Source organism: Parasteatoda tepidariorum, chromosome 2 (assembly GCF_982258835.1).
Source record: "Parasteatoda tepidariorum strain Cologne lab strain chromosome 2, Ptep-v5.0, whole genome shotgun sequence".
In the NCBI taxonomy this organism is placed as follows: Eukaryota; Metazoa; Arthropoda; class Arachnida; order Araneae; family Theridiidae; genus Parasteatoda; species Parasteatoda tepidariorum.
Window position 1 is genome coordinate 3,210,251 of NC_141756.1, and position 18,800 is coordinate 3,229,050.

Genomic DNA, 18,800 nt, shown 5'->3' on the forward strand with positions numbered 1-18,800 from the left:
CGTTCTAGTGGAAACTACACTGAATATGTTATAATTTAATTTAAAACTTTAAAAGATATGATTTATTCTTATAGACGTTATACCATATTTCATTTTATTTATAAATTCATACGCGAAAATCAATACTGATTTTTCAAAAATAGTCTTCCTTCATTTGTTTCCATTATCCTAACATTTTTGCATTTTTTCGTGTTATTGCCATTTTAAATTGTATAGAAGTTTTATTCTATTCATGATTTTATTAAATTTTTAACATTTCAGCTGTCTTACAAAATTTTACGGTGTTTTAACTTTGACACGATTTTATTCCATTATTACCGTTGATTGTTTCTATATCATTTTATCAATGTCTAATGTATTTCATGAAAAGTAGGTAAGTATGCACTTTATTTTTTGACATGTATACACATATTGTTTGACACAGTATGTCCTCATTTGGATCTTGTGCCATTAAACTTTCATTCAATCAATCAATCCTTTGTTTGTTTTGTCCCGCAGTGGACTGATCGCTTAGACCACACGTTTTCCAGTAGAACACCAAAGTAAAGCAATACTGGCTGTGGTCAGTATGCTGTTAGGAGATCACTTTGATAAGTTTGCGAAGGGACCAAGGGTGGGCGTGACCGATAAACTATTCTACCGTAAAGGGCTTGACTCAACACGCCGATCGTCCGGCTACCGAGGAGGGGATGCCATCCTTTCCGCAGAGGTTCCAAATTGTGATGGCCGGATCATCCATGGGCTGTTTCCCAGACCCTCGCAAAGAGCCCATTGTGCAACTCTAGCTCTACGTAAATAAAACTACAACTGCCTTTATTTATTTTAAAACAAAAGCCACTTAGAAATGACTTTTCTTAAGAATGCAAAATTAAATACAAATAGTTTTGATTTCAAGTATTTTCAAACATAAACCCTCCTGGGAATACTCTCCTATATAAAAAAAAAATGGTATATAATTTTCATACAGTTGTGAAAAAGAATTAATTTTCAATTGCATTTTAGTATCCACGTAGCACTCTGGAATTTTTCGCATCAAGACATGTTTATTCAAATTATTAATTTTTGTAATAATTGTGAGTGTTTTTAATTCTTAACTTAGCAACTAGTTTTTAAAATAGCGCGCAAGTCTAATGAAAGGTTAAGGAAAATATTTATTTAAGGTATTCTAACCTTAGTAAAATGTTAAAAACTCTTCAAATATATTACGAGAAGAAAACTCATTAACCACAATTTTAATTAATCCCTTCAGTGAATAATAACCCTCGCGAAGTATTGTTTAAGTTCACTTGACAGTTTTCATCACTTCGCAGTCTTCTCAAAAGTTTGCGTCCTTTAATCGACCTTTTCTTCGCTTTATTGAATTAAAAGCACCTATCTTGAAACTAATTGATTTTTTTTAAATGTATATTTTGATTATGGTGAAAAAAATACTTAAAGCAGATTGTTTTCTTATAACATTTTTTAATGTAAATATTGGAATTAAAAACCATGTACAATACCGGTTAAAGAAAAGCATGAAGTTAATATTTTTTGAAAATATTTTATTCCTGTGTTGTAAAAGTAAAACTGTCGTATTTAATTGAAGTTTCCACCCTTAATGAGTGAAGTTTAGAAACTCTTAAATAATTTTAAATTCCATAATTGTTGAGGTGGGGAGTGTAATGATCTCTTCTCATATATTGTTATTTATAATATTTTTCAAAGTAGAAATTGGATTTAAAAATCAAATGCAGTACCGATTAAAATAGAATCAAGTTAATGTTTTTTGAAAATATTTTATTCCAGTGTTGCAGAAACAAAACTGTTTTAAACTTCTTTATCGTGTTTAATTAAAACTTCCACATTTAATTCATGAAGTTCAGAAAATTTAAAAAAAATTTAAATTCCATAATTGTCGGGGTGTTGAGTGTAATGATGAATCACTTTCCTGGTTGCATTGCTTTCTTTGAACTCATATTCAATGAACCATAATGGATTGTAAAAAGACATCTTGGATTGTGTATTTGTGGATTAAATTATCTCATTTTTCGCTCAGAATACTTATTCCGAAAAAACTGGTTCGCATCACGTGAATAATTTTGAGTAGCCACAAGGCAATTTCGAGAGCTGTGGCGTCATTTTGTGGAAAGAAAATGTAACGAACCGATTCAAAGTTTGCCCAACTTGAGAAATTACGAAATAAGACGCGATCTTAATTCTCCGAATTTTTCTTTATTCCATTTCTTGCAGATGCCAATCTATTATGAATGACAACGGGCTTGTCATCAACCATTAATATCGAATTACCCACGTTACGAATTCAGCGTTTTTACTGATTTCATAGACTTCAAACAAATTTCAACTTGTTATTTTTTTTCTTCGTTTTGAATTAAATAGTGAATTTGTTTCAATTAAGTTTTTGTTGTTTGAATTATTATTAGTTAATACTTGTACTTGAAGATTCACATTATATGACACATTTAGTTTTAAAAAAAGTTTGAATTTTGACTGAGTTAAAGCTAAGAAATATAAATTTGATTCTTTTTTTGCCATTTTTGTACTAATATTTGTTTGATATTTACTATCAAACAAATGAAGAATTGTTTGATAGTAAATGTTGAATGAAGAAATAATGAAGAAGTAAAAATGTGAATGAAGAAATTGTTTACTACTTACATTGCCAGTTCCTGCATACCGATGCCAACAATTCTGCCAGCAATGGCACCCATTGAAAGACTTGGAATGAAAAGACCAGTTGGAAGCTGTAAATGAACAGTTTTTTTTATTTTTTTAGGCTATGGTACATTTAATTGAAATGTAAGGGGAAACAAAATTAACTATCAAAAATGAACGCTATATTTTTCTTTCAAGTATGTTATCTGCTTACAACTGTGAGATCACATATCCTCAAAGGGAAATTAGAAAATGCATCGTTCAATTAACCTGATTTCTTTCAGGAAGTTTGCTATAAGCTCAGAGTGGTGAATCATAAAATAGTCCTCTCAAAGATTAATTTTTGAAAGCTAAAGATGTTCCTCTGGTTTAAAAAACCGGCTAATATAAGCAATAGAGCAGCAGACTAATAAGCAGACTAATAAGCAATAGAACAAAAGTCAATATGTATAACACACTAATCCTAGCAGTTGTCCCTTATGGTGCGAAATCTGGGATTGAGTAAACATATTCAAAACAGGCTACTAGTGCTTGAAAGAAAAACACTAGGCAAAATTTTCGCTACTCTCCGAGAAAATAATGCCATGAGAATTATCTACAATGATGGCATTTATAATCGATATAGGCAACCAGATATAGCAAAAGTCATCGAATCAAACTGAATAATGTAACTTGGTTACTTATTACGATTAGAAGATTACAGCCCCACTAAAGCATTCAATGATCCAAGTGGCTCTAGTACTCAGATGGCTCGATAACATTTTATTTTATTTTATTACTGTGACGTTGAACGACCGACCCAAATTTCGGGTTTACGACTACTTATAACTAGCTTAACTCTGCCCCGACACTCCGAAAGTTCGAAGTGCGCGCAACTGTTCAATCACATAAGCAAACATCTTAGAAATTTTCAAATTAGAGTTTTAACAAATAGGTAGAATATTAAATATGAAATCCAGAAAATAGCGTTACTTATATCAATCAGAAGAGATATTGATGTCGCATCTTCAGTAGGGATGCAAAGTTAATGAAAGGAAACAATTTCACATGGTTAAATATAAGATGTTTGTAACTCAGAATATAATTACAGCTGGCACAACAGTTCTTAAGGTATCAGGTTCCAGGAATTTAAAAAAAAGACATATATACATATATATGGGCAATTCCATGAAAAAGGGGAAAAGCATTGGAAAATTCAAATAAGAATAATGTTATCATTTTGGATGTTTTCTGAATTAGAAAGGTTTGAAGTTTGATAATTTATAATTATTTTTTTTGAGAGTTTAGTTTTTTAGTGTTGGTAACCCATTGAACATTGGCATTTACTTGTTCTGATTTGGGTGAAGAACATGGTCAGTTTTGGAAAATCAGTAAGTTAACAATATTTTAATTTCAAAATGTTCCAAAGAATAAATATTGTTTATTACACTTAATGGAAATATTGTGCAGTGTTAAAATAAGTTTTTGTTGTTAAATTCACTTAATTATATAAATTTCAACTAAACATTAATGCATGTAAAGTAAGTTACCAAAAACTAGAAAAAAATTTTGTGTGTAAAAAAGAACAAGTGATGCAAGAGTAAGAATAATATTTTTTCTTCCTTAGAGGCTAATACTAAATAAGCAGCGATAGTTTTTTTTTCCAAATATTACTTATTTATTGTTTTGAGCCCCATTCAATATGTGTAACGTAAGTTACTGACATGCATGCAATGTAAGTTACCAATGTGAAATGAGTTTATTCCTCTTGAAAATTGGCATACAAACTAAATAAGATGTATCCAGTTACATTACCAAAGTTTAAATAAATTATCACTGCCTTAAGATATTAATTTCAATGAAACTCTTTGCTTTAAGTTATTAATTTGGGTGTTGGCATTCATATGTTTTCAAAGTTGAACGAAATCTTTCGACAGGCACCAGGAGTTAAGGATGTAGTTATAATTAGAGATGCTAATGATAGCAAAAAGAAAGTACAAGCACGGCATCTTCATCATTCAGTTCGAGAAATGCACCAAATGTTTATGGAAGAAAATCCAGAATGCAAAATTGGAAAAACTAAATTCTTTGAGCTCCGTCCAAAGCATGTCTTGCTTAGTAGCAAACTTCCAGGCAATGTTTGTGTTTGTAAGCATCATGAAAAGTTCGGATTGACTAACGAAGCCTTCAGCAAAATTTATTATGTTCCATCTTACGAAATTCTTTAGAAGTTTATTTTATGTTTAGAAAAAACAGCTGAGTGCGAGTCTCTAGAACAGATGAGTGGAGTGTCTAGTCTATTCTCAAAATCTCTACATATTAAAAACATTGCACAGATCCACCATTTAAGAGTACAAGAAGGCATACCAGCAGAGTTTTTATTAGTGAAAGATGTTGTAAAAGGAAATGATGAATCCAAGATAAACGCTGGGGGTTGGTGTAGGGTTAGATAGGAGGACATGTTATATCCTGGTGTGGTAATGTCTGTTGCAGTGCAAGAATTTAAAGTCAATGTAATGGCTGCTGTGGGAATCTATTGTAAATGGCCAGAAAAAAGAGATGAAATATTCTACCAGAAAGAAAGCATGGTGAAAAGAATTGAGCCCCCTGTACTTGTTAATAACAGAGGACTTAATAAGTTAGCAGTTATGTGTGAATTAAAAGTATCTGAATTTACTTCATGTACACTTTTTCTCCCTTGCACTATACTGTTTAAATAACTTAATTTGCATTTGTACATTATTTGATAAAAGTTTGATGCAAAGGGAATTTCGTAACGTAAGTTACTGTAACGTAAGTTACCCACTTAAAAAATTATATTTAATTTAACTTTTGAAATAAAATCTTAAATCTAGGCATAAGAAATATTTAAACATGTCAGAAAAATGATACATATAATCTTAATCATGAAACTTTTGTATAAGAACAGAATTTTGCCTTCAAGTATATTGCAAATTTATGCCATTCCTTTTTCGGTAACGTAAGTTACCACACTAATTTTAGGCTTTTACACTGTTTAAATTGAAAAATAATAATTATTTTAATTAGATTCCTTTTGATTTTGATTGTAATTTTAAGAAATGACTTAATTTTAATATGTGTATTCATATTATTTGTTTGCTTCTAAGTTCTCAATACAATAAAGTTTATGTGAATGTAACGTAAGTTACCGTGGAATAGCCCATATATATATATTATATACTCTAGGAACACAAGTGGTTAAAAATTAAATGAGGAATCACATAAAGGCCGAGATTGACAAAAGGCATGAAATTAAAAGGCAAAAAACAGTTTAGGAGAAAATTCAAGTAGAAATCAAACCATTGCAGGTAAATCAATAAGAGGTTTAGAGTATATCTTTCTTATAAATAGGCAGCAAGAGGCCACCAGGAGTCAGGAAGGTGCCTTGTTACTAAACAATAGAGGTGCCTTGTTACTAAACTCTTAATATTTACGACTACTTACGTTCAACTCCGTAGCCTTGTAATTTTGAACAAAATCCAGAAGACTGGAGAACTCCTGGATCAAGTATTGGGAAAAATTTGCCTTCGTGATGGACTTTTTGATTGAACTAATCCATAATTGCGTTACATAGAGAGAAAAACCACGAAAACCACCCACGGTTAGCCTGACGTCAAAGAACCCATGATCAGTCTACCACTGAGGATTTTTACGTCAGCAATGTGGTTGATGCGAGTCGGGTGCGGAATTCGTATCGACCAGCCATCACTGGGATTTGAACACGGTTCACCTTATTGGAGGGAGAACACTCTATTTCCTGAGACAACCATGGCTCTGTTTTCATAACATTTTATTTTATAAAATTTGCTGAAGAGCCGATCCAATTTTGGGTATATGTCTTCTAATGCTAAACTCCGTGGTCAAGTATTGGGTGAAATTCGCCTTTGTAGAGAATAGGCTTGATGGCATTGAAAAATTTCTAAAAACATTGCAAATTGCAAAATTGCATTTTTTCCAATTAGTTAATTGGAAAAAAAAACCAGATATCTAACAGACTTCGTTAGAAGAAATTTATTGGGATGGCCCTGACCCTTTCTGGCTTATAGTGCTGAGAAGAAGAAGAAACTAAATTCAGTCACACATTTGTAATTCTTCACACATTTCCTAGTTAACCTTAAGGCGTGTAAACAGAATAATACGTCATGCATAGCGAAATGCCGGCAACATTGTATAATAACGTTATATCAATTGTTAGAATAACCGATATTGCAAAGAACGTGTAAATAAGTTTTCGTGTTCTAAACGATGCTAAGGTTTTATGCTAAGAAATGAATATTAAATTTTATTTTTGATAAATATTTCCAGTAAAGAAAATTGAAGCTTTTAATTATCTCTACAAGTTCAAATTGTTTATCTACATGCCATTACTTGTAGGGGGAAAATCTAAGCACTTAAATGAAAATTCAAAAAATAGGATATAAACAACCTCGAATGGCCAAAAGAACTGTGCTGACAAACGCTTCTCTGCTTATAACTAAGGAATATCGAATTCTACCTAATATTTGTTCAGTATGATTATCTTATTTAAGGACACAAAAAAGTTCTTTCCGTTGCATACTTAAATCAAAAACTCGGTGATAAAAGATATCGTTTTCTTTTTTTTTTTTTTTGACATATTGTTTGAAATGAATACAAAATCTCATTTTTACGAGCATTTCCAGTCAGCAAAGAAAGTGAAGATTTTAAATTTCTTTACAAATTCAAATTCTTTATTTAAATGTCATTACATGTACGTGAAAAACTAAAATAAAACTTCTAAAATTATGGCATCAGCAGATTCGAATGGCAAAGCACTTGAATTTTAAGTAGCAAGAACACATCGTAGGGGAATAAATTGTTCTTTGTAGCTGAATAGGGAACTAATCAGAATGAAAGTTAAATTCTATTTGAAAAGGAAGAGCAATGACGAGAATAATAGAACTTTCCTCCAACTTTCAGGAAAGAGTTTAAGGAACAGGATTAAAACTTTTTGGCTATTCAGAATAAAATACAAGCTTCATAGTACACATTTAAATTTCTGATGTTTATATTCTTATCCATTATGAGAAATATATTTGTAGAATAAGTAACTTTTTGATGAATATATTGAATACATTTACTAAATATATGTGACTATAATGATTAAGTATTTTTTATCAGAGCTCGAGAAATCTCAACACTTTTTGCATGAAAGATTTTCCAATCCAGCGTCGTTTAACGACCCGCTTACTTGAATAAATAATAATAATAATAATAAAAGCAAATTTTAAAAGAAATTAAAGCTTTCATTATAGTCACGACCTTTACAGGCAAGAGAAAAATTTCAAAAAAGAAAATAATTCTTAAAAGCTGCTGCATTGTAAAATAGCTGTCGGGGATGTTATTCTTAAAAATATGAGATCGAAACTTTTAAACGTCGAAATATCTCTTTTTTTCAACATTAAATAAAAAATATGAATGCTTAATCTTCAAAATAAAAATTGGACAACCTGAATAACTTTTGATCTCATGATCGAATTTTAACGTACTAAAACTCAATCTTAATGGTTGAAGGAACTAATTTTAGTATTTTAGGTTAGAAAATCAGATACAAAAACATTCTTCCGGATTTGCATTTGTGAGCCATAATAACGGCCTCAAAGCCTCTTACAATTTTTTTTAATAAAAGAAAAATTTAAAAAACTTGTTTAACGTAAAACACGAAGCAAACACGTGCAAAGTAGCATAATATCTCTAACATTAGGGCGGGCACTTTTAAAATTTTTATAATCCTTTGGATTGCTGGATTCAATTGAAACTAGTTAAATATTAACCACGGAGTGATATTTGCTTGAACAGAATCACATGCGTCAAAAAACATTTACAGATAACTTTAAAAAAGAACATATTTGTTCGAAAAACCGCTAAGTGAAGATGCAATATATCACTAGCATAACGGGGGACATTCTTGGAATTTATAAACATTTTAAGCAATGCGAAATTCATTTGAAACTATTATCATTAAAAAAAAACTATTGTCAATTTGTTTAAAAACAAGAAATATTTAGAGAAACTTTAAAAAACATAATTTGTTTCGTCAAAAATACCATGAGTTTTTAGAACGTTGCCAACAAAAGCCTTATAGACACTGCAATTTTTTTGAACTTTTTTTGCATCGCGGAATTCATTTGACCCTCAAGATATGGAGGATAACAGCAATCTGAAAAATATGGTTCCGATTGCTTACGCAGGAAACAATCGTGCTTGAATGTTTGAATCCCTTTTTACGCATATTTCATAATTTGCGAGTTTTGCCATCTTGTATCAAAACTATTCAATTGAATCTTTTCAAATTTTAGATTTTGTCATTTAAAATTTGTATACCTTATAAATCAAATTTTTTTCGACCATTCTAATATTAAATGTCAAAAAAATAAAAAATTTTAAAGCATAATTCTTTTTTATCTTGGGTAAACAAATTTTATAATGTGAGCAAAAACTGCTTCATTTATTTCATTAGTTCCGGAGACAAGGAGAGAGAAATAAGCGAAAAAAGGAAATTCATATTAAGGGGACCAAATTTTCAACCGCTCCAAACACAGATATTTTGAAACTTAAATTATTTCGAAAAATAGATAAGCCTATAAAGGATAATATAGCTCTATAAAATTTTGAATACATATGAAATTTTATTAAACTTACTTTTATTCCGAATGTAAAAATCGTTAGAATAAATTTGCAAAAAAGTGCAAGAAGCAAGAGATACAAGGATTTATAAATTCCTGGACCTGCCCCGATTATTTCCATATGTTTCTCAAATGAGGTTACATTTCTTTCATAGTCACTGAAAAAGAACAAAACATTTTGTAAAATATTATTTGAATTTTAACGAAATATTTTGTTACACTTTTTTCCAAAATTATACAAAAAAAAGGATAAAATTACTATGATTTTTAAAAAATTTCAACGCTGGTTGTTTGGGATTTATTAATGCTAATTTTAGTTCTCTTAGAGTAGTATAATGAAATTAAATATTTTTTTGAACAAAGAATATATAACACTCTTGCATATTCTTATTACACATTACATATTCTTTGATTAGAAGTCGGGTTATAAATAACTATATTTTGCAAGTTAAAGTGCAATGATGAAATTAATACAGTCATTCATATGTTTATTACAATAACAACTGAATTTATCATTTGATCGTGATAATTCTTTCTGTTTCAGACCCAGCGTCCAATATACTTTGGTAGCATTTTATTTCTCAAAAAATAATATTTTCAGATCATTAATATTACTAATACTTACTTATTTTTTTATACCTTTACAAAGCGATTGTCCACAGCGAGGAGTAAAAGTTTTAGAATTGTAATTTTAGTTATCCTACATGTGGAGCAACTAATAATAGACTTGAAATTTTTTTATTTAACTCACACAAAAAGAAAATGAGAAAAATTGAAATCAAACGTTTGAAGACGATTCAGTTTTTCTAAACTTTTATTGAAATTAATCCTCTTAAGGTACGAAAATATAGCAAATTTTTAAAACACCATTGCTTATCCTTTTGGATGGATGACTGCGTTACATTGTCTGGTGAATGGAAGCTTTCTTGAGGGTGGGCCTATTTTAACTGAAAATCCTGAAAGATTTTCACCTTTAAAGAATGTTTCCGTGCTCTCTGACTTTTCTTTAGTCCAAAATGTTCCATTGAATTCAGGTGAGGTGATTGACTCAACCAGTTCAAAGTTTTAACCTTCTTAACTGTAAATCAAGTTGCTACGATTTTAGAACCGTGCTTAGTATCATCACCCTGATGATAATATCTATCCACGAGGTATATTTTTACGAACTTAAAGTAGCATGTGAACTTCTATGGGCCACTGCCAGGCTTTCACCTTGTTTGTTTCTAATATGTCAATTTTTTCCAAGCATGTGTAGCTGATGTGACATTGTATAGCGTGCGGGATGAAATTTCTCTATACGAAAATTCAACTTCTCGAATACCGATGATATGGCCTAGTACAAACTCCGTCAGCTGTTGATACGGCGTTTCGATATTTTCCTACTAATATATATATATATATATATATATATATATATATATATATATATATATATATATATATATATATATATATATATATATATATATATATATATATATATATATATATATATATATATATGTATATATATATATATATATAGTATATAAGTTGATAGTAGTATATAAAAAAATTGTTTTAAATGCCACGTTAAATCATTTTTTCATATTTATAGTATTAGTTTACAGCAGAACTTTCTTTATACAGCGTGTTTTATTTATATAAAAGGAGATGCGTATGGAAACATTTGAGCCGAGGTTTTTAATTGAACAAAAAGTATGTATTATTATTTATAGACAAGGTTTTCCAAAAGTGCAGTGTTGTCCCGCATTTCGGGATAGAAATTATGTCTACATTCACCAAATTAAGCTGATTAAGAAGAGCTCCGATTTGTGAATTAACAATAACAATTCAATTAAAAGAGAGCATTTCTAAAAGAATCTCTTACGAAAAAGTTTTTCATTCTTTAAGAATAATCATTAAAAAAGTCTTACCAAAGTTGCGATTCATCATGAATTCTGCACTGACTGAAAAGTACTTTGATGAGATCGCTCGCATTCATTCGAGTGAAATCATTAGGAAAACTGATTAATGATGTGAAAAGAGTGATTCCCAACACCTGATAAATAGAGTTTTCTATAAAAATACAGTTTTTAGAGTAGATGTTCTAAAAGGATGAGCCACATTTTCAAAATGACCACGAGAGCGTTTATGATGAAAAACATGTACGTAGTAAGGCATTTCTGCGTTTAGTACTGCCATCTAAAGGAAATATTGGGTACTTGCAAAACACTTTTCTGGACATAATGCTAAGTTACAGTTTTCTTATTTTGACTGCTCATTACCGTAACTATGATTTAAGTTATCATCAAGATATATTTTAAAATATCAAGCAGTATTAGAAAATTTAGTTTTTCTTTAAAATGCGGATTATTTTGCAAAAGATGGGTTCAGTTTGAGTAATTCAATTTGAGAGGAAAATCAGTCAATTCGTAGTGTACTTGAAGTGTGTTTATGTTCATTTTATGTTTTATGATCATCTTATGTTCATCGCGCTGACTAGATAATTTGAAATTTAATCTGAATTTCAATATAAGTAGGGTTTCCACTTCATAAATGGCATAGCGGTTTAAGAGTTCAACTTACGTTGTGGAAAACTTTCTTTCATTCCATTTCCTTTACTCAGATTTTTTTAGTACTTTTTGAAAATAAATATTTATAATTTAAATAGAAATTATTATATTTTATTTATTAATTTTTTTATTTATTGGACATTAGTTGAGATTTAAATTACAGTAATAAATAATTCAATATTTTAATAAAATGATACTGGTTAATTTAATATTTATTAATAGCGCTTTATTAAAATATTAATTATTTATTAGAAAATTTTGTTCACATATTTTTTGTTTTATAAACACTAATCAGAATGTTATTTGTCTTAAAAATATTGAAAGCGAAAATATATATTTAAAATTTTGCTTAATTAACAAATTAATGATTGTATGCATGAACAATGTTTTTGAAGTTGATAAGTTGAAAAACATCTTTAACTAATATTTAAAAAGATTTTTCTTTCTTCTAAAAGTTTAGAGGTTTTATCAATCGTTAACCCTAAATGCCTGGGCATCAAGCAAGTGTGTTACAACGTTGGCCATTGCACTATCGATAAAAGGTCAAATTAAGTGTCACATAAACTGTGCTTAAATATTCAAGTCAGTTTTTCTCAGAGTTGGCAGATGAATGTAGTTAACTTAAAGTGGTCAGAATGCTTACGGACAATAATCCCCAGTAGGTTCAAATTTGGCGGTATTATGCTTTTAGCAGTTAGGGAACCATTCGAGCTTATTTCATCATCCAGAACAGCATCCCATTCAATTGCTATTGCTAGTTTTAAAGTGGTCCTTAACTTTTATTTACGATTAATTTGATTTGGCGATAAAATGATAGTAAATTCAATTTGAGCCGCAATGGCTCAGGCGATAGAGTATTTGGCTAGCCATGAGGTAATCCAGGTTTAAATCCCGCTATGGCTTGTTGGAACGAATTATATTTTTGACATTCACCAACCGTGCTGATGCACGGTTGGTGTATGTCAAAATATTCCCTGTGGAAGACGGATCATGGGTTAGAAACCGCTTGCCGTCGAGCTAGCCGTGAGAGATTCTTATGGTTCTCCTCTCCATCAAACGCAAATGCAGGTTAGTACTTTCAAAAAGTTCTTCACTGAGGCTAGTGTTTCCTAATTCTTGAACCAGGAGTTCCCTGGTTGGTTGGGTCGGGTTTTAAATTGCAAAGCTATGGAGTTGAATATTGCTAGTCGTTGACCCAAGAATGTGACGGCTGTTCATCGCCGGTCATATAATAAAATGAATTCTGCCTTTAATAGATCCAGAAACGAAAATAACTTATGCAATCCTCAGTTATGGTGCTTCAGTTGAATATTATATTACAGTCGGAAAGTGGACGAAATCTCTGTTAATAACCAGTGTTTCAGAATTACTAAACTTTTGGTAAGCTAATCGAATTTTCAAAATAACGCCCATTTCTTTATCATTCACAGATCGTGTTAAATGTCGCACACTGTGAAAACTGTGGCGTAATATCTATCTGAGTTTGGTGCTGAAAAACTTTAATAATTGTGGGAATGATTCCTTTATTTCAAGATACTATTCAACAGCTTGGTCACTTCAAAGAGTGTTGTTAAATCTTAAAACCGATAAGATAATTGATAAAGCTTGCACCAATTTGCCGCTTGTTCATGAAGAAGATTTCTGCTTTTCGGAGCTCTGTAAATTTGGGGAATATTTAAACTATTTAACATAATTCTTGTATAAAATAATGGTAGGGCATGTGTAAAACTTATAATAGATGCTTTTGCACCATCAGAAAATGTTTAATGGCGAATAATTGTGCAATTTCAAGATATATGCAATATGACATCCTAGATAGCGGTTTGTTTACATGAAGTGAAGTTCTTCTTATCGGATTGAACTGACAAACTGGTCAGAATCCATTTAATACCAAGTAAGTTTCAATCCTCTTCACTGGTAGATAAAAAATATTGATTGTGGTCTGTTATTTGCCAACTAATTTCAATCTTCTTATCATATTGACTACTCATATGAACAGTAACAAAACGCAGTTATGTTTTGAGTTGTGTAATAAAAATATTTATGTTCGTATAAGATTTACATAAATCTATCGATTATATAAAACAGTTTTAATAGTAAAATTCTATCCACTTCGGTTTTGTTTGAATTCATTTTAATATTTTAATTAGCAAAACTGATTCTGTTTTAGGAATTATTGCCTTTATGAGTCATAAATTTGTGATTCTTGTTGCATATATCCATCTCAATTTATGATTCTTGCTTTACATTGTATCATAAAAGTAACGTTACCGATTCTTATGTGTATCATATCTAAATGTTGTTAAAAAATTTCATGCAACTGAATAACAAACATGATGGGGGCTACTATACACCAAGTAGTGTAAAACACTGGTGTTTCACTGCACCAAGAACTATCCTTGGTTTCTAATGTAGTGAAACTCTTTGTGAAACACCACTTTGTATTAGAATGGTTGCCACCCTTTATGGTACTCAGATGCTTGAAATTGTTTGGCAGAATATAGAAGAATTAAATTTAACAATACTTATTTTTTTCAAGAATATTAAGGTCCACTTTTATTAAGTTGAGATCGAATATTTAAAAATAATTTAAATGACTTAAAACTAAACTTTGTTTCGTTAAAAATCAATCTAATTTTGGTTATTATTGATATGTCAAAATAACTTACGTACCTCAAGAATCGGAAAATTTTTAAGTCTAGACGATTTCCTGAATCGACACCATGCTATATTTGCTCTAATGAATGCTGTCCCTATCATACCCTGAAAGTAGAAACGTTATTCTTAATACAGGTTGCAAAGAAGTTTCCTTTTGAACACATTTCTGCCTTTACCACCTGATAATATTAATTACTTAATATATCTATGTGATAATGTTAATTATCACAAGTTTATACTCTCCTTAATACAATTTTGCTTTTTAATTTGCTTCACTTTTGTCCTCTTAACTCTTAATTTCTTGTCTACGAATTCCTGCTCTTAAAGGCCTGTTTAGACGATCCAATTTCTTGGACAGAGATTGATTGATATTGATGGAAACTTGTTTTGCTTTGAGCTTGGATCGTGTAAACAATCATCCAAGAACTTGGTCCAACTTATTGGACGATAGTAGAGCATGTTCTACTTTCCATCCAAGTTTTTTCTCCCTTAACCAATCAGCGTCTTAGGTTTCGTGACGTCAACAATCAGGCAGCAAATTATGTCATCTTCTTGTCTGTTTTCATATATTTTAGTCCAAATAAATTGATCTGTTGCGGTTTATTTGTGTTATTATGATTTTATTTGAATTTATTTAGTAATTTTAAACTTATATAAGTATTAATTTATAATGTTGAATATGAAAAATGCGCATGCACAAGTGTTTCTTTCAACGAATCAGCGACATTCAAGATCTTGGATAGTGTCAACGAATCATCCAATTTCTTGGACAGAGAAATCCGTCCAATTTCTCGGATTCAAGAAATTGGAACGTGTAAACAGGCCTTAACTCTTAATTTCTTGTTTACGAATTCCTGCTCTTAACTTCATTAACGTTCAGTCTATAATTAATTCTGTTATCAATCTACAATGCATATGTTTAAATACTGCATATCTTTATTAATTATTAACTCTTACAGATTATTATTATGTTTTATATTTTTATTATGCAATATTAATTTATTTATAATTGTTTATTACTGCATGTTTCTCTTTTTCAGTCATTTTTTCCCAATCTTATTCTTTACCTACCGTAACGTGATATTATCTCTGCGCCCAATCCTCTGGGTCCTGTCTCTTCACAGCTGACACCTGGCATTTTCTGGCGTGGGGGAAAAACGGTCATCTTTTCTGCAGCTGAGCCCCCTTGGCTCCTTACTTCAAAATATAATTTTTATGCTCTTAACCTTGGGACATTTTCTTTTCCTCTCACAGTGGGTGAACTTTTAATTGCGTACTGGACGAAAATCGTCATTTTTAACCTTTAGCCTTTTGACCTTGCTTCTAATTTTCACATGAGGGTGTAGTGGTCACATGTTAGTTGTTCCAGATCTGGCTAGTTTCTTCTGACGGCCAATAATTTCTTAGGGGGTTAGGTTTCAACGGCCCACCTCCCTTTTCATTGGCCTTTCTTTAAGATGTCCTTCCTCATTGGTTACTCACGAGGAACCCCTAGTTTTTTTTAAGGAGATGCATGACGACGAAAAGAGGAGAATGACAATTATTATTTGAATGACAAGATTTTTGTTATTTTAGAACTAGCTGAATACCCATTCTTCGAACGAGGTGAATAAAGAAATCATTTCGTCAGTACTGAACAACATTACGATATCATGCACAAAACTAAAATGCATATACCGACACTATTAAAAAATCGAAGAGACTTAATTAATAAAGTCAAAAATTTCCTTTTTTTATTATTTGTTGCCCTTGCCGGTGACTTTACGTTATTAGATTTCGCACTTTTACTTTCGCACCTTTTTATATTTTCCCCCTGCAACATTGAAGCAACTGCACAAACTCGCGTTTATTTTAGATCCTACGCATCCTTACGTTGTATTGACGTGATTTACGTTGCAAGGAAAGCTGTAAGAGCGCTGTTTATAGCTGTTAAATGTTGCTTTCTGTTTAAGAACACATTTGAACTAAAAACATGGACGTAGAGTGCGAATTTGAAGAAAAATATATTGATGAAATTTTGAAATGAAGCGTGTGATTTTACAACAATTGGTTCATTCAATAAGTTATTTTATTGGTTTTTGTTTAACACTATGGTTGACTCTTTGTACTAGAAACTAAATATATCTTCGCTATTTGTAGAATATAAATAAGAAATTATAAATTATATTTATTTTATCTCTGCAATTTTACTAAAAGAAGTTAAATAATCAATAGAAGTTCAATAATATTTTCCTAAATTTTAATAATAATAATATCAGTAATAATAATAATAAGCTGCATTATTTATCGCTGAATTCACCGAAATCCATAATCTACTAAATTTTTCTGCTCACAGATCCGCAGTTTTGCACAAAGCATCCTGAATCGTATGCCACGGCTTTAAAGAGATAGTCAACGTCCATTGTTTGTTTTGATTTTGTGGTTTAAAATGATATTCCACTACGTCAGCCTTTTAAACTTACGGATTTTTGCAAAATCTCTTATTTTTACGAACGCAGGTTTGATACTTTTTCACAGGCGCATGCGCATTTCACCTAAACTGGAACATGTGCAATTACTTGAAATCTTCCGTACGGGAGCACGCCAGAGTTAACGTAAATTTGCGAAATCTCCCCATTATTTTCAGAAAAACAAGTATCTTTTAGTTTATTCCATCAAAATAGAGATTAAATGTATTTAGCATCACTTGGCGAGATGATATTGCTTGCAGCCAACTCATGATGGCCGAAATTTACCACTACCAAGTAATTGTCTCCGTAATATATTCTTTTCCAAGGAGCCACGCAAGACACTTATTTTTCCAGTATCGGTATTAAAACTGCTTTAAGCAGTTTTAATACCGATAGTATTGGTGCAGTTTTAATTATCCCCAAATATAATACTTTATACCTATATCAATATATTTGGTACTTATTGCATAACCCTTACGCATTTGAGTTTCGTGCGAAATACAATTGTCAGTGGCAGCAAAATAAAGCAATAATTTTAAAACCAATTAGAATTGCTATGCGACCTTAATAAGGACTTTGGAGAGTTACCACTTTTCAATGTGATCAAAAATTTACTGTTTAAAATATTTATAGGTAATGGCTGAGCAAGTTCTTTTAATTCGAATTCGTTAAGATATTAATACACTATCTTAGCCACTAATGAAAAATATTTTCTGAAGTTACGGAAAACCTGATGCTGAATTACTTCTGCACCAATTACCCTAATACCAGAAGTACATATTACTAAAATTAATTAAGCGTCATCTGCGTATGGCGATTGTCTACGGTTTTCCTTTACGATGTTCTCACTACCTTTTTCTCCATTTAAAGCTTATTTTTTCATTTCAATTATTACATATTACCAATATTAATTATGCATCGATGTTAAAAATAATATGGGGATTTTTTACAAGTCCCTAAAACGAATAAGTATCGTTAGCTTGGCTCAGTAGATAGGTTATTTTTTGTTTTAATTAATGAATCATTATCAACCTTAATGAAGCATCATTCTTGTTAATAATAGTAATGTAACTTTTTTACTGTTCCTCTACACGAATATTTACTCCATTCATTTTGTCTTTTAGTACATGGCTTATTATTTATATTTTAATATTCATATACTGCGTAAATCAATTAAAAATCATTGGCGCCATTACTAATATGATGATTTTTTGAGTTTTTCCTTTTTTTCCAAATTTTTCAACTGTGACAGTAATATTTGTAAAAAAACTGCTTCAAAACAAGTCTCTTTCCTCTCTTTTAACAATTCTAACTTTTTTTGACACCATTTGTTTGAAGATTCAGGCTTTTAGGAGCAAAATAAATTTCAGTTTTGAACAGAAAATAGCTTTCTGAATGCGTGCGAACAAAAAAATATTTAAAATATTGCCTTACAAATGTGTCGAAATTTACGTAGAAACATCCATTTGAGCAGATGAAAGGACTCAATAGGATATAGTTAAAAGAAATAGTTAAAAATCGTAAAATACGTACTTTATAGAGAACATCATATGCCATTCATTCAAAATGTTTAGCGTTAAAAGAAATGATTTTCTTATTTTATATAAAAATATTTTCAGAAAACGCTCTTTATAAATATTTTTATTTTATTTTACAAACGATGTTGAACAGTCGACCTAATTTGTAAGTTTACGACTACTAACGTTCAACTATGTTGCCTTGTAATTTTGAACCCAACTCAGAAGACAAGGAACTTCTGGATCAAGTATTGGGAGAAATTTGCCTTCACGAAGGACTTTTTTGATGGAACTAACCCGCATTTGCATTACATGGAGAGGAAA

At 30.6% G+C, this 18,800-nt stretch overlaps 1 protein-coding gene across 3 annotated transcripts in view; it reads right to left on the reverse strand.

Moving 5' to 3' along the window:
* Positions 1-18,800, reverse strand: part of LOC107439695 (H(+)/Cl(-) exchange transporter 5) — a 57,523-nt gene that overhangs the window by 20,477 nt on the left and 18,246 nt on the right. For 2 of the 3 annotated variants that reach the window (XM_071177054.2, XM_043045189.3), the window contains exons 9-12: positions 14,525-14,614; positions 11,213-11,337; positions 9,313-9,454; positions 2,656-2,741 (exon numbers count right to left, since the gene is read on the reverse strand). In XM_071177054.2, coding sequence (XP_071033155.1) covers positions 2,656-2,741; positions 9,313-9,454; positions 11,213-11,337; positions 14,525-14,614 — 443 coding nt within the window. The remainder of the gene's footprint in view (positions 1-2,655; positions 2,742-9,312; positions 9,455-11,212; positions 11,338-14,524; positions 14,615-18,800) is intronic. The other variant, XM_043045190.3, reaches the window with a different exon arrangement.